Below are 21,895 nucleotides of genomic sequence, written 5' to 3'. Positions count from 1 at the left end.
CACCACACTTTTGTATATGCTACACAGCTCAAACTCTAATATACATGTGAAAGTATCGTCAGTGCAGCCCGAGGAAGTGATGCGAATTATTAATTTCCGTTAGCCTGGAAAGTACAAGGTATCAGCATCCGCAGTTGTCAAAAACAATAACTTCCATTAACGTTTTAACAAGCATAATAGGGCACACACAGTACTAGTCCGTAACTGCGTTACACGAATTGTGTTGCGAGGTAAACCATAAAACCTGTTAACTACAAAAAGAATGAACTCAGTGTTTATTTGCAAAAATAAATGGTACCGTTGATTAGATTAAAATTCCAACCTCCTTGGGTTTTGAATACAAACACCTACGTGAAAACGTCATCTGTTTACAAGGTGAGTAAATACTCATTGAGAAGTGTGAATTACAAAATAGCCCCTAATATTGCAACCTAAATCACGAAGTTTATATCCATTTTACTAGCAATGGATTTCAGAAAACTTTCACTACACGATAGAGTATCCAACAAAATACCAGTACTCTTCCAAGAATCTATTGATGTTGAGCGACAACAAAAATTTAAATACACTCACTGTCCGTCAAAAGAAACGTTACATTTTCGCTTAAACCTTTTACGTGACATAACGGAACCAATACACCGTCGCTGAATCTATTACTCATTCAGCAAAGAGACTTATTTTAGTTCACCTAATTACTCCTGATTTTCAAATAGATAAGAAAAATACTCAAAATTGTATGGAAGTACATGGAATTTTTTGAATTCCGCACACACAATAACATTCCCAAACACGACAAAAATCTCTTTGAATAACATATCTGCGCTGTTAACAGCTGTCAAGTGATGTGCAACATCACTGAGGAATAGACTCTATTCTAGTCTGTTTTCGTACAAGAGGTAGTGTTACTCATGTATTGCATACCTTAGTTACAAAAACAGAAGTTTGTTTGTAACCCACCAAGCTCTCTATTGGCTATCTTTTCGCACAGTTGTAAAGCTCACTAGTTTACTGAGATGTGAAGTCGAACGTCTAACCAAAAAAAAAAAAAAAAAAAAAAAAAAAAAAAAAAAAAAAAAAAAAAAAGTTTATAAATGTAATAAAAGTTTAAGGAGTAATTGCATGACGTAAATAAACCATATCAACATTGACAGTTGTGACTTGTTGCATTCACTATGTGGTTGTACGCTGTTAGGTTACGGTGCTGTATTGAAATTAATTTTGTGCCGCTCTATATTAAACTCGTGTATGAAACCGCAGGTTAAAAATTTACTTGGAGCAGGTTAGTTATTACATTATTACGTAGGTATCAAAAGTAATTACATTTCTTAATATTCCTTGAAACTGCATTTGAAGATTGTGTTCCAAACTTAGAACATGTTTATCGCGTGAAATAGGGCTTTCGTAAGACGGAAAACGTGAGCAAAAGAAATAGGGGAAATATGAAAACTGCGTACTGACCGAATGATGCAGTACAGCTGGTAAGGTACTGACCACATATTTCGCAAGATGGAATCGCACTGCCATGTCAATCTGATTTGGGTTTTCCGTGGTTTTCTTAAACCATTGCGGATGCCAGGACAGTTCCTAAAAAAGGCCACGGCCGACTACCTAGACAGTTTTCGTAGACCACGAGACCATTCCTCATAAAGCACGTTATGTATTGTCTGTAGCACATATTTTGAGCTGTTGGTTCGCTTTGTATTGTCTTGACAATTCCTATAGCATTGGGAAGTGATCTGTGGAAGAGAAATAAATAAATGACACCACCTAAATAAATGTGAATGTAAGGGAGCTGACTATGCACATGAGCAAAAGTTTTGGTTATAGATAAATGCTTATACATCTAATTTTAATCCTTTAATCAGCTGGCCATCGCATCAACTTCCAGGCTTACCATGGCCTCTCTTAATCTGCAAAGGTGAATGTCAGGATGGTTCCTTTGGAAAAGAAAGAGTTGCTTTAATGCCCTACCTGAGCTTGTGTCCTGTTCCTCATTGACAGTATGAGATTGTCAAATTCTTCCTCCACCCTCCAATACCTTCTTGTCCTGTGGTTGTTGAAAAGTTGAGCAAAACTTGTTGTGACAGCCCAGTTGTGATGTGTAAAAATGTTCAAAAATCTCATTTTCAAATCTGTCTAATAATTTTTTGCACATTTGTTTCATGGCATACTGAAAAATCATGAGGGATGGTATTGTGGAAGCTGTAGCGTTTAAGTTAGGCCTATTAACTGATGTACACGATAGAGGTACAGGTATTTAAGTGAGTTCCTCCATCAAAACTTTTGTAAACAGATAAGAAGTACCTTTGGCATTGTACTGTTAAATTTGGCATTTCAACTAAAGTAATATATGAGACTTAAGGTATCTTACAGTTTGCCTTTTAAACTTTGATTTCAGTTTATTATGTGCCAAGGAGTGGCAGTAGTTCCTAGCTCGTAGTGAATGTGAGATGGCGGATGTGATGTGCTAATTTGCTTGACATCTTTTAACATTTCTCTCTCTCTCTCTCTCTTTTGCTTAGAAACTATTGTCATAATTATGTAAATATGATAATAAATATAACTGTGCAATACAAGACATAAGGCATTAACAGAAATAAAATCCAGAGGCATATATATGTATTTATATATGTGTCCTCAGATTATGATATACAAATTCACAACACAGCATTAGCATTTCACTGTGAGAGAAGAAAAATTTTGTGATGTAGCAGGAATAATGTTTCTCCAACAAAATTTCTTCTGAAATATCTGCATAAATACTCCGTGGAAATAGTTCTTTTTAAGGATTCACAATATTTATATTTATTATCATCTTCATATGGAGAATAACTGTGGTAAATAAAAATAGACCCCTTCTATGTGTATTACATGTTGTGGAAATGATGTTTCTCCTAATAGGTAGCATCAGTATTGCAATAGTTCTACACTTATTTTGAGGTAGATATTTGCAAACATGAATTTTAGGTTGCTTTTCTTTCCCTGTGAAGTGTTCTGTGATTGAAACAGGCCGATCTAAAATTACCAGTTCAACATTTGGAAAAGTGTTGATCACTGGCAGAAGAGTGTAAATGAATATCAACAAACTTCTGTGTCATCTATTGTATGTTTTCGTGGTCAAAACTTTTTCAAATGTGAGCATATGTAAAATTAGCTTTATAGAGAAATTAAATCAATGAGACAGCAGTTCTCATTTTAGTCAGACATCTTGCTGCAGGTATTTCATTTGAATACATGATTTCTACCTTTTGAATGAAACATAAAAGTTCTTCACATTTTTCACACAGTATAAAGCTGTGTTTTACATATATGCATTTATTTGACTTCTCTTGATGGTCTATGAATTGCATATAATGCTGTTTCTCTGAAGTTGGCACTTTTTTCTGTCATCCTGTCTGTGAGAAGCATGCCATTATACACACACAAAAAAAAGAAATTAATAAATATATAAAAATAAAATTTTACGAGTTGTATTTCATGTAATAAAAGCTGGTTAATAGATATTTTTATTGCATGGACTACTATGTTTATCTAGACTTTTCCCACTATAGTATTTACTTGTTCAATGTGAACTCAATTCCCTTATGCTAAAGACATTTTAAAGACTTTCTTGTTCTGATATATGTGGAAAACTGTACATCAAGTTAAGAAATGACAGCTAAGTGAACATGGGACGTGAAGGAACAAGTGAAATTAATACAGTGCATTGACTACGTCTGTTGCTGAAACATTAGTGCAATCGATGATTGTGTTGTGATTAAGTAGCAAGAAATGTTGCATCCATAAACTGCAACATGCCTACGTTTTACAAATCATTGTTATACTGCAACATCAGGTGCAATGTTTCCTATGAAACAACTTGTATCTTGTATTGCCAGTCATACTTCAGTTTCCTTTTGACTGTCTTATTTTTCTATGAAGTGTGTAATTGGTATTGTGTAACTGGACGTGAACAGAAGTCGCCATGTGTATCATTATATTTGTAAGGTGAAGTACAAGAAGCACAAGAAGAATCCCAAGAACGGGCAGGGGAAGGTGCAAACGGACAAACAGAAGGCACTGGGACTGTCAGAGCATGGTATTTCTCCTCATCTGGTGAATGGCACCATTCTCAAGACTGCACTTACAAATCCTAGTGAGGTATGTAACATCAGCTTTTGCAGAATAGTAAGAATAAACTCTGTCTCTTTTATTAAGATTCAACATATTACTTCTTCATATTGACGAATAATTCAATTCATTCCTAGATATTTTACTTCTTTCTAGAAGACATTTTAACAAATTACAAATTTGCAGATAAAAATTTACTTTTCCAAAGCAAGAAAAGATTTTTAAATTTCATAAGCAAAAGGAGAGTGTAAAAATTGTGTAGAATGACAAAAGACTAGGACAAATAAATTTGATGCCATATATTTGATAACACTAATTGTACACTCCATTCATACTCAGGAATAATGTAATGCTAATCCTTGTCTGACGATCCAGATCGTTCTTTTCTGTGGTTCCCTAAATCACTTTACACAAATATTGCACCAGTTTGTCAACAATACCACACACAATATTCTCCCTTATTTGTTTCCAGCTGAGCTAGTGTCCAGATATTAACATTTTTGATTCTGATGTGCTTTTGAAATCTAGAAGTTCTTAATGACTGAATGAATTTTTATTGTGTGGACATCAGAACTCCTGTAAACCAGTATATACTTCTAACAGTTGTATAACGCACAGGGTTTTGGAAGAATTTCAAATTGATAGGAAAAAGGGGGAAATCATAAAACAAACCCATACAGACACCATCTCAGAAGTTAAATTTTTGGATAACTCTCTGTCCTGTGAAATAAAGACAGAGATTAGGCAAGGTGATGGATTTTCCCATCTCTTCAATATCATCCTGGCAAAAATAATGAAAACCTGGGAAAAAGCTGTGGAGTTGTAAGGAATAAATGGAATATACCTTGGGGAGAAAGGAAACAACCTGGAAATTGGGTGTTTATCTTTCACTGTTGACATTGCCCTTTTAACTAGAAACTGCACAGATGCACAAAGAATTCTGGAGATCTTGCATTAAATCCCTTGAAAAACAGGTCTGTAAGTTTCACATGAAATGACATCATGTATGGAACACAGACATCAAGGGGAGAAATACTTGGAGGTAAAATGTGGGAAGATTAAAATGACAGGTAAATTCAAATTCATAGGGGAATGGATTGAATCCAGTAGACTGGATATAAGGGAGAGACAGAAAATTAGAACATGCTTACAAACTAACACAGAACAGGAACAACAAATGACATCATATGTTATAACATTAGAAGGACTATTTGCTTCTGGGTGTCACATTTTAAAGAAAAAGGTACCATTCGAAGAACTTGAAAATAAGGAAAAGAAGTTTCTCAGTAAAATTATGGGATCCCAGAAGACTACTGACGAAACTTAGAAGAATAGGATCTTCATAAGTACACCAAAAATACCATGGACGCAACGTAGAAATGACAGCTGAAATTTTATGGACACCTAACAAGAGTGGAGAAAAATGTACTGAGCAAAAATATCTTCAATTGCACCAAATCATTAAAGTCCACCTTCAATGTGCACAGAAGAGATCATAAAAGATGCACAAGAAACTGGTATTCTACTAGAGATGATCCATAACAGGCAAGAATTCAAATGCAAAGTCAGCAGCATAAAATTATTTGAAAGGAAACCATAAAAAGGAAGTCCCAACATCACATTTGTGAGGAGGAGGAAAAGAAAAGAGGTGAAAGAATAAGATGTTCTGGGAAGAGAGGAAAAGAAAGACCAAGAAGCCTCAAGCTCTGCACAGCTCATTGTTGTCAAAATTCTGAAGAAAGAAAGGTGATAACACACATTTTAAAAAAATATTAGTGGCCTACATTATTTTCGTCTGCCATTGTACTGATTGTATCCGTCATACTGCTGGTAACTGCAGTGTTCTTAATGTAAATTGCGTATTGCATGATGTGTTAATAGCAGAGTTATGTTTTGAATATTTTATGAAAATGAATGGAATAAATGTGCCTTGGATGCCATACTGTCTGTACCTATACATTAGTCTGAACTGTACTTTTCAAATTAAAATAGGTCCTACTTGTTCTATTTCTATTTTTTAAATTACAGATGATCATAGTGACTGTCATGCAGCTCCGAATGAAACTTTTATTTTTGTTTATTTAGTCATTCATTCATCCCTCCAGTGATCATCTCACATGAGGATTTGTTGCCATAATACAATGACAATAAGTAGCTCCAATATAAATACACGCAGAACATACAAGTATGTGTGTGAGGATATGAAAGGCAGTTGGCCATTATCTTACATAGGGAACCATCCTGGCATTTGCCTGAAATGACTTAGGAAGGCCACGGAAAATGTGAATCACGAATACGAAGTCAGTGTCTTTTGAATCGCCTTGGTTGGTTAGTCCCTGCTGCAGAGTGTTCTCTTGATTATACACAATGTGCACCAAATATCTTATAATAAAAACATAGTGTTGTACTGCACCACTGCAAGCGCTACAGATGCATACCAGTGAGCCCAAGACCATGAACATGCACATCTCCATGCCCCCCACTCCCCCTTCAGTCTGAGTCAGCGTCTGCCCTGATGAGTGAAATGGTGAGATGAGGAGAATGACAAAATATTACAGTCATACACTATAGATTTTGACACATTCGCTTGTAAAAGCATTATAATGTGGTTGTGTATTGTAATGTTACAGGGTGTTGTAGTTGTCCCTTTTTTATTAATCCCTACTCTGAGTCCTCTAAGTAATCTTTGATGGTGTTGTATGCATTACTTATGTGGTATCTATTAGCTGCCTTTTTAAATAGATGTATGTTAGCTGTTTTATTTCCTGGTAGAAGGTGCTGTTTTTAAATTTTGTTTACTTTTCCTTGGTAAATAAAAGTTCAGACTGGCTCTTGTTTCATGATTATGTATATAACTCAGACAGACTATCAATGATCATCCCTGAAAACTTTGTGTTTGTTGTGCAAGCTATAGTTTTATCATCTATGCTGAATGTGACAGAGTTTTTTCCCTCCTTTGTACTCGAATGTATGCTGTTTCTTTTCTTTATGTTCATTGTTAATTTATTACATGCTGTCCACTGTTAAATATCCGTGAAGATTTCATTTGTCTTCTCTATTATGAAATCAGGTGTTTTACAGTGACTGGCTGTTGTCAGCGAAGAGAAGTTCTGTATTCACAAGAACCATGGTACCCATAATGCAAATATATCATTGCCAGTTTTGTTATGTGTGATTTTCTGTATCTGAAGGTTGGAAGATAATTCAGGAACAATTATTACTCTATGAAAATTAATAACATTTAGCTTGTGTGCCCATAGTTTAACTCCATCTTACACTATAGGGACTACGTGGTTTTGCATCTTATGCATAGGACCTAAAGTAAACAGTTCATTAATTTCCCCTGCCCTCTCCCTATCATCCCCCTCCCCTTTTCTTCTCAATTCCTCATTTTCCCCCTCCCTCGTTCCTCCCCCCCCCCTATACTTTCCTTTTTCCCTCTCTTCTTTAGTATTGTTTTAGCTCTTCTTTTTTGTGAAGTGACTTGACACCATGAAAAGATTCGTCACATAATCAAATTGTTTCACGAATAACATAAAATACCAGCTAGGACCCTTTATATTTGACTATTGTTATAAAAATTCTGTTAATTGCTACTGCTGTTACACAAGTTTTAATGACCTATTTATCTGTCCATATGCAACATGCTTGTATCAGTTGTTATGTGATAATCAGAAATACATTTAATAGCTATGCAATTTGTTATCAGCATTTTGTCAAAAGAAATCAGTTCATTAATTTTATCTAACCTGTGTAATATTTTGGTAATAAATTATTTTAAGGCACTTTTTATCTGTACATATTTCATTCTCGTCCGTTTTTACTTCATGTGTTTCATGCTCAAAATTTTCAGTTTATCGACATTTTTAAATTCTGATAGTCTGAATTCTTAAAAATTCTGCTATCAGATTAATGAGCTTTCGCTTCAGTTTGCTATTGAAACATAGGTAATTATTCAAACCCAGTCTTCCAGCAGCATCAATAGGAATCACACCTATGCTCGAGTCTGTAACTGACACAAGTTAATCTGACTCAATCTTTTCCTTACTTTCTCAGAAACAATTGGTTTCATATTGACAGCTTGGTGATCCTTGACTACATCTACATTTACTTGAGAACTCATCTGTATGTAATTGAGAAGAATAGAGGAAAACTAATTTTTTTTCCTGTGGCAAAACTGTCTGATACTGTTCTCTTTCTGTGATCCCAATTTCTTGCTACCACTTCCCATTTTGATTACCCTTCCCCCCTCCCCCCACTCCCCCCTCCCCCCCTCTCCCCACTCCCCCCCCCCCCCCCCCTCAGCCCTAACAACCACAATCTTCATGATTCCCTCCTAGTACTGACCAGCTAAGCCTTAAGTGGTACAGTTTTTCTCTAATTGCTCAAATAATTTGTAATTTGTGGGCTGCCATGGTTTTTAACAAAAAAAAATGACAAATTTTTAAAACAATAGTAATGTCACATGTCAACAGTCCCATCTGGTCATTGTTTTGTAAGAAAGTTAGAAGCCTACTTTTTTATTTACCATTCATGCCTCAACGTAGTAAATCCCAGAACCTGAACTGAGGAAGTTTAATGACAAGCATACATCAATTTGTTTCATAAGTGAGAAACAGATTTCATTGAAAATGTTTTTAAAAAAAAATTATGTCATTTATTTTTGTACTGTTGGAAAAATACAAATATAAAGTAATGTGTTTAAATAAGAAGACAGTACAAACTAAGGAGGCCCTATGGAATTATACACACTTCTAAAAATGTTATTGTAGCAAAATTAGGATTCACAGGCATTTTTTTATCACATTTGTAATGCATTTGGTAAGTATTGAAGCTCCTTTTTCGATTTTAAGATTAATCTTCCCATATTTACATTTTGTAGTTTGTCTGTGGTATATTTGCTATTAAGTTTTTGTTGTTTTGTTATTTAGGTTGTCCATTTGAGACAGAGACTGGACAACGCTGTTAGCTCATCAAAAGACCGCACATTTCCTATGGAGGTGACACTTGGGATGATTCAGACACTTATTGATTGTGATGAATTTCAGGACATTGCAACATTAAGAGTAAGTTGTAGATTATCAATGGTGTAGCTGATGATATCTTAAATTCTGGTTTCATTTCAGTGAAGCTGTGGAAGCCCACATGTCCATTTCACCTGTAGTATTTCAGTATGTTCACCCTGTGTTATTTTTGAAGCAATTGTTGTTACAGTTATTAATCAAAATACAGCTGAAAATTCACATTCATCCTCGCCATTCATGCAGTACAGATAGCTAGTGTGGTTGATGGTTCAATTTTATGTATAAGAGAGATTTCATTTAGTGTTGGACCTATAAATTGCCACATTATCTATTTCGGAAATGAACTATGTGATGTGAGTAGCTATATTTCCAATAAGAGGCCAAAGCAGGTGGTTTTTTTACAAAAGACACAACATTAGGATATTGTAAATGATGTGTCACAGTAGGCTGATTTGTGGAGGAACAGGCTTTTGAAGACAGACTGCAACACTGCTATGCCAATAAACCTTCTGAAAATGATAGAAACCTGAGTGTATTTTATTTTTAAGATGAATGACAGCCATCATTTGAAATGTGTTACTATCTCAGAGTAAGTATTGTAACACTCAATACATATTGATAGCACCAATCAAGATACTGTAAAATGTAATTTTTTAGCACTAATTGAGGTAAAATGTGAAACATCATCTATACCAATTACAGTTATTATTATTATTGTTGTTGTTGTTTTTGTTATTATTAAGCAGATTAAAATTATTCAATGATTTTGTCGATATAACTCATAGTAAGTGACTATGAATAATGAAGTTCAAAAAGGTCCATTCAGTTGATAACTGTTAGTTTGAGAAAATCCACTGACTGTCCTCATTGAATGCAATAACCTCGTAATGCTCTGAAGGAAATTAGCATGTTTGGGAACAGATTATTAGAAATATACACTGCCTGACAAACGAAGTGAGGCATCCAGTAGGTGAGGAGGAAATAAAACGAAACTTCACGGATTGAGAGGGTAATGTTATTTTAGTGATTATAAAATTGAGCCAAATTTTCAAAGAACTTGGCACAATGACCCCTGTTATCAGTATGATATTGCACTCTCTGTGGCCTGGACACATGAAATAAACTGTTCGGAAGGGTGTCAAAAAGCATTTGTATCAGACAAGTGGGCCACACAACTGTTTGAACTGGTCCTAAATATCCTGGATACTGGCACTGGAATGGAATTGACATCTGAGCTGGTCCCACACACATTCTATTGGGGACAGATCAGAGGAACTTGCCGGCCATGCGAGTACCTCAACATCATGCTGACAGTTCATAGATATGTGTGCCATGTGTGGACAAGCATTGTCCTGTTGAAAAATGGTACCACCCTGCATGAACAGTAACTCATGAGGATGCAAAATGTTCTCTCAGTTATCATCAGTCATGTCCTGAAGTCATTCCCGATGCCTTCCCGCTCTGTGATGCCATGAGTAACACCACCGCACCTCTCTAAAATGTTGGAAGAGCAGGACCTCTACACTGGGATGCAGCCAAACTCACCAACAGTGGTGACCTGGGGAATATCGAATTGTAATTCATCACTGAAAATGCCATTCGTCAGCAGGCTTGCTTCCTGGCCACAGCATCACTCCAGACAGAACCATTTCTGTTGTGGTGTTATCGGCAGCCTGTACATGGAATGGTAATTTCCTAGTCCGGCAGCTGCTAGTCTCTGACTATTGGTGCAGGAAGATACAGAATGTTGCTTGGAATACATTACTGATTGCTGGATGGCAGGCACAGATCTGAAGCAGTTATAATGTGCTTGGTGTACAATACGATGATCCTCCCTTGTAGTGGTCAGATGGGGTCATCCGGAACCTTGACGTTGAATATTCCTGCCCTCACGTTGCCATGCAGTCCAGCATTGGACCACTGGCACATCAGTGCCCCCCCCCCCCTCCCCTCCAAATCTGGATACGGCACAGTTCGGTCAGCTGACCAAACTGAGACCCACAATGAGGCCCCTTTCAAACACCTTCAGGTGCTGATAATACTGTCTCATATGTGCCATCTGCATGTCCTTCACAGTGATCACTCAACATCTGACATCATTCATGCCCCTTATATACCCTACAAACCCTGGTAACAGCCCTAAACACAAATAACACTGATGCACTCTGGTGGGCATTATACTTGTCACAGAGAACTGCAACTTAAATCATTTACATACTTACCAATAGTGTGTATGTGTACAGAGTCACATTGACATCTAACCATGTCTTCTGAGTTGAACACTTCTTTTGTCAGGCTATGTATTTTCTTTCAAAATTGGTTTCACTTTATTAAAAAAAATAACTATGTTGTTAATGTCTTCATTATAGTCTGTATACAGATGTTTTCAAAATATTTTTTATGGTTTAGTACACTATGTTAGTGCATGAAAGTTTGAAACTTGCATTTTATGTATATGAACTGTTAAACTATTTTGTTACAGAACTTGGATGAACTTCTTGATCATAAATCAGATCTCTCAGAGAAATTATGTCAGATAGGTGACTCAATTGTCTACAAACTGGTCCAGTGGACGAAACGCCTTCCTTTTTACTTGGAGTTACCTGTAGAGGTGAGCATGAAGTTTTACACTGTGTGATTCCATAAAACTAAGGGTTTGTTAATCTGTTATTTTTGTACTTATGAATTTTCTTCTGAATCATAGAAATAAGAGTGTCATTGTTACAGAATGCTAACTTTATTTTTTATAAAACCAATGCTTCTTACCTCGTTGACCAATGTACGATTCACCTTCGAAAGATTGCCTTGCATAAATTGAGAATTAATGTTAATTTACCATCTGCTGGTGGCTGTAACAGCTGTCTTCTTAGAAAAGAGAAAATTAATCAATATTAGCTCTGGCTATTCTATTTCAGTGTCAGATGCTTTCAGCAAACATTACCATAGGTGAACGATGTGAAAAGATAAAAATCTTAGCCCTGACAAGAGATGGAACCAAAGGCATTTGGTTCCTTTGTGTAACACTTTACCACTGAACCACCAAGCCACAAAATTATATTAAAATTCATGACTATCTCCACTATAGAATGGTTGGGCAATTAATCTCTCATTTGATGTTTGTTTTTATGAATGTTCAGGGATACCTTGTGCAAAGCTTTTTAAGTAATGTATACCACATGTGCTCACAGCTGTTAACTGGTCTCGACAACCAATTTTTTTTTGTGTGTGTGTGTGTGTGTGTGTGTGTGTGTGTGTGTGTGTGTGTGTGTGTGTGCATTATAGGAAGATCAAATAACTATTATAATCATGTACTTTCACAATAATATGTGATGAATGTAACTAGTTGCCTCTCATAAAAGGCTTTAAAAATGTTAAGCAAGATATTTTAATGTAGACATCAGGAACACAATTCATAGTAAGTTTCAACAAAGCCTAGATAACTTACTGTTATTCAGTGTCTTATCATCAAAGTATACTCCCAAGAACTTGACAAAATTCGAGTCATCAGACGGAAGCTTGGTATTTAAATTAAAAGCAACCTGCTGTGTTTTGTTTTCCTTAGTTAACATTCATTTACTCTAAACCAATAATATGCTTGTACAGTTGTATTACCAACACATTTTTTGCAGGCTATTAATGTGATTACTGCAGTGGAGGAAGGATATATTGTTTACATGTAACACTGTGTTGGATCTCATTAATGAGGACAGGAATCATTGTCAAAAACAAGATAGGTTCCAACACAGATCCCTGTGGAAACGTTACATTGATTTGTTCTATGCTAGATCTCTCTCTACCTACATAGACAGCTTGCTTATTGTTATCTAGATGAAATTTTAAAAGTTTCATGTTGTCATATCTTATACCATAAAAGTCCAGTTTAGACATTGTTTATGTCACAAAAATGACCTGGACAAAGCCTTTGTCCCAAAACACCTGAAGGACATATTAAACTACAGAGTTTACATTGGAGTTCTAAAACTGTTTTATGATGTATTAATTATTCTTAGATTTTCAAAATAAAACACACAACTGGTTGTAAGTTACACCCTCCAATCTTTTAGAATATCTGGATCTATGGAAGCACCTCCAAAGTGTGAAGAAATCAGTTATCTCCCTCTTTTGGAACCAGCTATTACCTTCTTACACAAGATGTTCTGGTAGATGGTAGAATGTACTTTTAAATAATTTAGAAGTAAAGGAGATTACTAACTGAATAGCTGAAGCATTGAGTTGATTCCATTTTGGCAGCTGGACCGGGGTGAAGTGCTGTTTTGATTGGGGTGGGTGAGGAAGAAAGAGGTGGGAGACAGGAAGAGGGCCTAGGGATGGGTAAGTAGTAGCAGGTCTGCTGGCTAGGAATGCAGAAGGGAGGGATGTCTGGTGCATTGGCTAGGCATGCAACACAGGGGTAACTGATAACTGAGCTGGTGAGGTGCTGTGCGTAATGGAGGTGATGTGGAGGCATAGATTGGAGGGGGTGACAAGATAGAGGAAGGGAAAGCTCTGGTAGAGGGTGTGGGGACAGTGGATTAGAGGTTATTGAGGCCAGTAGGGTTCTGTGAGTGAAGGGTGTGTTGCAAGGATAACTCCCATCGGCGTAGGTCAGAAAAACTGGTGCTGGAGGAAAGCATCCAAATGGCAAGGGTTGTGATCCAGACATTGAACTTGAGCATGTTGTGCTCAGCTGCCTATTGTGGCCAACTTTGTTCTTAGCTACAGTTTGGTGGTAGCCATACATTCTGGTGGACAGCTTGTTGGTTGTCATACTGACAGCAGCTGTACAGTGATTGCAGCAGCATTGGTATATGACATGGCTGATTTCACAGGTGGCCCTGTCTCTGATGGGATAGAATAAATTTGTGATAGGACTGGAGTAGGAACTGCGGAGTGGGTGAATTGGGCAGGTGTTGCATGTTGGTCTCTCACAGCAAACACTGAAATCCCAAGGCACAGGTTGGCAATAACAGGAAACTCCCATATAGTGAATGCCTTTGAAATGTTTTAACAAGTTTCCTTTCACTGCTCGATCCTAATCATTCAAAAAATTATGATTGGAATCATGTGACTGGCTAACATAAATTCCATGTTACAATATAAAAGGACTCTATGGTATGGACAATGATGATATTAATTTTTAAGATTATAGATGTATTTAAGATACTTATATTGTACATGTAATGTGAACACTAATTTTAATACTTTGATTGCAGCTGTATCTTGATGTCACTGACAAATACTATTCTAGTGTATGTGGTCAATGGCAGATAAAGAATCTGAATCTTTCTCATGAAGTTTTGGCACTATGCATGTGCTTTGTGCTTCATACAGAGCATTTACAAAAGTAGAACTTATGTACACTTCACTCTTCATCATTCACTTTAAACAAACTGACAGACATTACGACATGACATTCACTATTTAATGATTACGATAGTGCTACAAACAATATTGTGAGATTGCTAACGTTGACAGGGACTGTACACAAAACGTGATTTACCCATAATCTTACAAATTCCATCAGTTCATGACTAGAACTTATTTTCACCTAAAAAGTACTTTTTTATAACATGCTTAGCTGTAAAACACTATTTCATGTAATAGACTGAACACCTTCTTGGAGATATGTGTTTGGGTGGGGGGACTTCCTCACATAAAGCTAACTTTCAGTAGTGACATAGTAAGACTCTGCTGTCTCCACGTGTTGCAGATTTGAATTTGTTGTAAACTGGATAATTAGACCCAAAATGTTTATCGATGATGATGATGATGATGATGATGATGATGATGATGATACTTGTAATGTTATTTTACCTATCGGTATTCTTAAGTCCACTACCATTTCTCACTAGACAAATTAGTATTATAGTATTCTTAGTGTTTCTCCTAAAATGAATTTTTTATCTGCTGCAGGTTCATACGAGGCTCTTGACTCACAAATGGCATGAATTGTTGGTTCTAACAACATCTGCGTATCAAGCAATGCATGGAGTTCATAAACTTGCTAACGACAGTAGTGAAGTGGACTTCACTCAGGAGGTCAGTATTTAATGAATTGTGACATGCTGTGTGCGCGCTTTTTTTTTTTCAATAATGATTATTATTTGATAAAGCAAGCACATAGTTACATGGAAATACTAAAAACCAGTGAGATTACTGTTATAATGTATTTCTTTCATGCAAAAACTGAAAATAAGAGACAGATAAATTATACTTCAGTTCCATTCCTGTATAACTGTTTGGAAGGAACTTGAGGGGAAATTAAGGTTAAGCACATGTATATGTTGTAGTGCATTAAACACTAGGTGATGATTTTCATGTGTCTTGTTGCAGTGGTCTTAACATTTTCTTAGCCTCATTAATTAATTTGTACAATGAAAGAAGTTTACTTTTTTACAGCAAATGTATTTTGCCTTTTAATTTAAAGTGTCTTCAGTTATTCCAATGGTATCTTATGTTATACTTAATGAATGAATAACTGAATGGATAAAGGACACTCACTTGTTGGCATGTTGGGAGATTGATCATACGCAGACAATATATGTGCAACTTCCTGGCAGATTAAAACTGTGTGCCGGACCGAGACTCAAACTCGGGACCTTTGCCTTTCGCAGGCAAATGCTCTACCAACTGAGCTACCCAAGCACGACTCACGCCCCGTCCTCACAGCTTTACTTCTGCCAGTACCTCATCTCCTACCTCCTGCGAGAAAGCTTCTGTAAAGTTTGGAAGGTAGGAGATAGGAGATGAGGTACTGGCAGAAGTAAAGCTGTGAGGATGACGCATGAGTTGTGCTTTGGTACCTCAGTTGGTAGAGCACCTGTCCGCGAAAAACAAAGGTCCCGAGTTCGAGTCTCGGTCCGGCAAACAGTTTTAATCTGCCAGGAAGTTTCATATCAGTGCACTCTCCGCTGCAGAGTGAAAATCTCATTATGGAATATATGTGCATTTTGACTTTTGCTTTTAAGTGCTAATTTCAGTCAATATTTCTTAATATTAAGGCTTTTTTAATTTTTTTTTTTTTCAAAATACAGATCTGAAGAATGACTATATGCAGTTGAAGCGACTGCAGCTTAGTGTGCTAAACATTAAATGGGCATTGTTTTCATATATTTTGTCAAACTGTAAGAAGAATGTAGTTTCAGTATAAATACAAGTTAGTGAAATATTGAACAGAACAATATCGTTTGTGTCATTCATATTAAAGCATCACTTAGAAATCACAAAGATTTACAATTACATCTTGAGATATCCCAGCTCTTTTATATTATTGCAGAACTACACTGCTTTCTATTCAGCAAGAAATTATCATATATTGCAAGTCTCTATTAACATGGTTACTGAGTTGTTGAAAGACTGCATGAATGCAGAGATTATGTACCAACTTCACTTACATTACATGGTAAGAACTTTCCACACTGAACAGAAGTATACTGCAAAAGCCAGCAAGCCAGTCCAGCTTGTAAACCATTTTTTCATCATCTAGATATACAATACAGAAACCACTGCAATTTGGTATGGTAGAACCAATGGAACTCACAGTGTATGTTTCCAAATGTAGAATAAGACACACTGTATCTGCTAACAAGTAGGGTTTAAATGTGTATGGGAATAGAAGAACTGTTTCTTTCAACCTGGTTTTCTATGTACCAACATCCTGTACCTATTGATGCCTTCTGCAACTGGCAGTACTTGTGGCTACCAACAAGTTTGTTCACTCCATACAGAAATATAATACTTAAAATGATTCTAATAACAGTAATTTTGGTAGTATTCTGTCATAGATTACTGGAGACAATGGATGTCTAGTTACTTCTGGGTACAGGACTGATGTGCAGGACTGCAGACCTATATCACTGAACTCAATTTGTTGTGTTATGTTCTTATGCATGACAACGTTTTCCTCAGTAGGAATGAACACAGATGCCACAATCAACAGCTGAATTAAACTTGGCTTGCTCTATTTCTTCATTACATCTGTAATTCTGTAGATAATGGTGACATGGTTCTGACTTCTAAAAACTCTTCAACACATTTCTACAGTGTTGCCAAGAAAACAAAATATGGTTTATGGAACGTGGAACCAGGTGTGCGGTTAAAATTGAGGATAGCATCTGAAGTAACTCCAGAAAGTGTGGTATCAAATTTCATTTAATTATATGTGTTAACGACATGGCAAACAACATATTTATGCTCTGAGACTGTCGACTGATGATACAGTTGCATATAAGAAGATGATGTAGCAAAATACTGAAAGACTTGCAGATAATCAGTTGCTGGTGCAGAGACTGGCAGATTCCCATGAATAAAAATAAATCTAATGAAATGTACATAAAAAGAAGAACAACTTGATATTTTTTGACTACATGATCAGTGATTAGTCTATAGAAATAGTCACAATCATTAAATGTCTAGACACATCTATATGGAACTATTCAAGGTAGATTGACAACATAAATCCTTCTGTGGTTAAAGTTGAACAATGGAAAATCCAGTTGGAATATCAACAATTATGGAAAGGACAGATTCCCAGTCACCTCGAAGATGACATGTTAAGTTGCAGAGAGGCACAACAAAAAGACTGTTACACATTTCGCTTTCAGCCAAAGTATTCATCAGAAAAGAAAAACACACATGAATTCACACACACAGGCACACCTCATACACATACATTACTGTATGGCTGCCCAGGCCAGACTCATACTGAAATGTTTTGAATGGAAGCAACAGTCCATACTGGAGCAGAAAAGGGGGGAGGGATACCAGGGTATATGTGGGGGACGAGAAAACAGTGGTGTCTGGTAGAGCGTGCACACCCTTGTTATGCACTGTTCTTGCCATTGCACCCACCACTATTTTGCCCTTCTCTGCTTTCTGCTCATTTTTTTCCCTTGCCTCCCTCCCCCACAACCTCAGGATGCTGGATCAGGTAGCCTTGTCTGCCATCTCTAGTCCCTGCATGCTCCACCAGGATGCCCCACACTCACACCCAGCTATCCCTCCCCCTTCCTCGCTGCACAGTAGATTTTTGCTTCGATTTGATGCATTTTAGTTTGTCTGGCCTCAGCAGCCAGACACAGAGGTCATGTGTGTGTGACGTGCGCCTGTTTGTATGAATGCATGTGTGGCTTTGGCTGAAAGCTTAATGTGTAGTAGTCTTTTCATTGTGCCTGTTCGTCGCTCAAGTCGCCGAAGTGGCGTCAAATCGAAAGACTTGCACCAGGCGAGCGGTCTACCCGACAGGAGGCCCTCGTCACACGACATTTCATTATTGTGCCTGTCTGCAATTCAGTATGTCATCTTTACAGTGAATAACAATCTATCCTATCCGTAATTGTTGATATAATTAAAGTTGATAATTTGATGTCATTCAGAGATTTATTGGAAAAAATCTTGACAGTGTAATTCACTGATGGAGGAGGTCACATACAAAACCCTCATTCAACAATTTTTTGAGTACTATCCATCAGCATAGTACTCCTACCATGTTGGATTACAGGAAAAATATAGAAGTCTGAAAGAAGAGCTACATACTTCATCACAAGTTTGCTTAATTTGACTGAAAACCTCAAAAAGATCCTAAGACACTGAAATGGGAGGCACTTACCCTCAAAATTCTGAGAGTTCACCTTCCTATTTACATAGGGAGACAAAACAATTGTGGTAATAGCCCATTGTTGCATGCACCGAAACTGAGTTTATTGTACGGATTATCTCCCTATAATTCTATTAAAGCCAACTAATAACTTATTAGAGACAATTTCTTCAAGAATTTATGGCCCAAGTATTATGTTTCTTTTGGTCTCCAATGCTTTATATAGGGAAGATTAAATGTGGTGCAGTTTCATCCTCCTCACCACATAGTCTGCACTTACTTACTTCTTTCTCTGTGCCTATTATGTGTAGATATTTCTTAAAAGTTCTAATCTGGGATGTTCCCAAACATTCTGGAATCTTCCCGAATGTTCCAGACTATTGCCGAACATTCCAGAAAATCCCGGATCATTGTGGAACATTCTGGAATGTTGTGGAATGCTTTCGAATATTCCTGAATGTTCTCGAATACTCTCAAAATTTATAGAGGCAAAACTTCCCAGCCCTTATATCTTAAGAGGCATGCCTTTCAGGTAAAACTGAGAACCCTCTTTGTAGATGAGGGATAGAGGGCTACTACACAATATAACTCCCTTGATTGTACAGGGGCTCATTTCTGAGTTTGAGTGACATGCACATTGTACACTTACTTTTATAATATATATTGGTGGTTATTATCTTGAAATGTTTATTGAAACAGCTGGAAGTTGTTGTATAGTCAGCCAGCATTTCTCTGCTCATTCCCATATTTATCACATTTACTATACTGATGTGGAATTCTGTATTTCCCAAAGGCTTCCAGTAATTTCTAGTTTTAACTTGTATGCCCCACAACTACCTCCATTGTAGCCCAAAGGTGTAGGGGGGCATATCTGGCATGGTCTCCATCCCAGCTGTGGGTGTGCCTCCTTGGTATGCAGGATGATGCCAAGAGCAATTTTATGAAAGTGTAGTGCTTTTTCCACCTTCCCTACAAGTTGGTGAAGTGCTGTTTCACATGATTTGCTTGGCTGACGTGTATGTTGGTATACATGTAGAGGAACCTCAGTCAACGTCCCTTCCCTAACATTAACTTGAACCTGTGTTTCTAATGTCTTTAGGAGAAAAAAGGACAGACTGATCGGTCTCATATCCTTAGCTTTGGTACGATCAGTTTTCTCTGGCTTCAGGATGAAAATGACCTTCACTGTCCTCCAACCATTAGGAATAACTCCTGCCACTAGACTAATTCCAGTCTGTATAGGAAAACAGTTAGTTCTTTTCCTGCTTGTTGCAGTAGAGCCGGAAATATTCCACCAGGGCCTGTTGACTTAAATGGTTGAAACATTTGAAATCAAAGTATCACTTGTATCACTGCAACTTTGGGCAGATGTCTTCGATAAAAATTAATAGTTCCAAGAAATTTCCTTAATTCACGATAGTTGATAGGATGTGGGAGTGAGCATTACAATTTGATCCTGTCTGCTGTAGGACAAATTGTCACGTGACTGACTGAGTGACCAAGGAATGTAACCTCTTTCTGTCAGAGCTGACATTGTCATTATTGATCACAACACTGTGCTTTTCTAATGTGTCAGAAATACAGGTGAGATATTTCTCATTTTCATGGGGCAGTAATGAGGAGACCAAAATGTGGTCAAGATATGAGAAACTGAAAGGGAATTGTAACTGAACTTCATTTCTAAAATTTTGCCATGTTTGGGCAGTGTTTTTTTAAACTGTAAGGCATGAATAGAGATTCATATAATCCAAACAGTGTTATTACAGCAGTTTTGGTTACATCTTCACTTGACATGGGAATCTATAAATACACTTTCTTACAGTCTATGACACTAAAACCAAGTGAGGTGGCGCAGTGGTTAGCACACTGGACTCGCATTCGGGAGGACGATGGTTCAATCCCGTCTCCAGCCATCCTGATTTAGGTTTTCCGTGATTTCCCTAAATCGCTTCAGGCAAATGCCGGGATGGTTCCTTTGAAAGGGCACGGCCGATTTCCTTCCCAATCCTTCCCTAACCCGAGCATGAGCTCCGTCTCTAATGACCTCGTTGTCGACGGGACGTTAAACACTAACCACCACCACCAACAACAATATGACACTAAAGGTGGTTGTGCCAGCCATGTGAAGTCTTGTATGTTAGATATGGGGTGCTGATCGAGTATTATACTTGCATTCAGCAAACAGTAGTCACTGTGAAGTCTGTAAGAAACAGCCTACTTTGTCACTAAATGGATTGGTGAAGCCCATGAACTTCCTGATGGTCTGACAATCTCGGCCCATAGCATTTTGTCTGTTATATGTTTAGCAGTGTGTAGTCTATCAGGTGACGCACTTTGTAATGGTCTGGTGGTCTCAGCATGTTATTGATTCAGTTTGCATATACTGGCAGAGGTAACACATGTAGGGGCAGCATGCAAATTGGGAGTGTTGTACACACACTGACACGTGCATCCTGTGCTGTGTCCCTCACGCTTTTCCTCTTCTATTGCTGGAAAGTTGGCAATAGGTGCTGCTGCTCTTGTTGCAAGTGGGTAGAGGTCCCTGAGGACCCCTGGAAAGCTGGTTGATTCTGCTGGTGTGGATGTTGCTGATGACGGTTACGATGTTGTAACTTCTGATGTAGTAGTGAGTGAGTGGGTGAGGTGAGTTCATTTATTGTTCAATGTCGGTTCCTAACAGATGCAATTTTTCTCTCAAGACAGAGTTTTCAGTGAGCATAGAAATATTTTCTTTTTTAGTTTCCTCGTACTTGTTGATAATATCCTGAAGGTTGGGTTCCAGAGTCCATTTTTTTGTATTTTGTAAAGGGTAGTAATTGTATCACTTGTTGGTGGGAAACTGATGTGCCCTGACCCGGAATCCCCACTAGTAGTCTGGTGAAGCCCTGCAACCAAATTGAGAGGAAGATGGAAACTTCATAGGAAGTCCGCCCACAATATTGGCTTGCACACGTCAGCTATAACAAACTATCGAGTACATTTCTCATGTAGTGCTCTGTCCACTGTCCATTCCACTGTTCCAAAGTTTGGGATGGGGGTGTTGTTGGTGGCATATAGTTGTGTTCCAGCATTTCACATGTTGATTTAAATAAAGAAGCAGGTATTGTGCTCATCGCACTACCTTGCATATACACTGCGTCAATGCCCTCAAACGGAAATGTTTTGA

At 37.4% G+C, this 21,895-nt stretch overlaps 1 protein-coding gene across 1 annotated transcript in view; it reads left to right on the top strand.

The window, feature by feature from the left end:
* The window catches only part of LOC126249164 (hormone receptor 4-like), a 230,334-nt gene that overhangs the window by 188,316 nt on the left and 20,123 nt on the right, over positions 1 to 21,895 (top strand). The window contains exons 8-11 of the mRNA XM_049950821.1: positions 3,988 to 4,140; positions 9,042 to 9,176; positions 11,617 to 11,745; positions 15,048 to 15,173. Of these exons, the coding sequence (XP_049806778.1) occupies positions 3,988 to 4,140; positions 9,042 to 9,176; positions 11,617 to 11,745; positions 15,048 to 15,173 (543 nt within the window). The remainder of the gene's footprint in view (positions 1 to 3,987; positions 4,141 to 9,041; positions 9,177 to 11,616; positions 11,746 to 15,047; positions 15,174 to 21,895) is intronic.

This window comes from Schistocerca nitens, chromosome 3 (genome assembly GCF_023898315.1).
Source record: "Schistocerca nitens isolate TAMUIC-IGC-003100 chromosome 3, iqSchNite1.1, whole genome shotgun sequence".
Taxonomy (NCBI): Eukaryota; Metazoa; Arthropoda; class Insecta; order Orthoptera; family Acrididae; genus Schistocerca; species Schistocerca nitens.
Note: the sequence above shows the minus strand (reverse complement) of the source record. Positions and strands in the feature narration are given on the sequence as shown.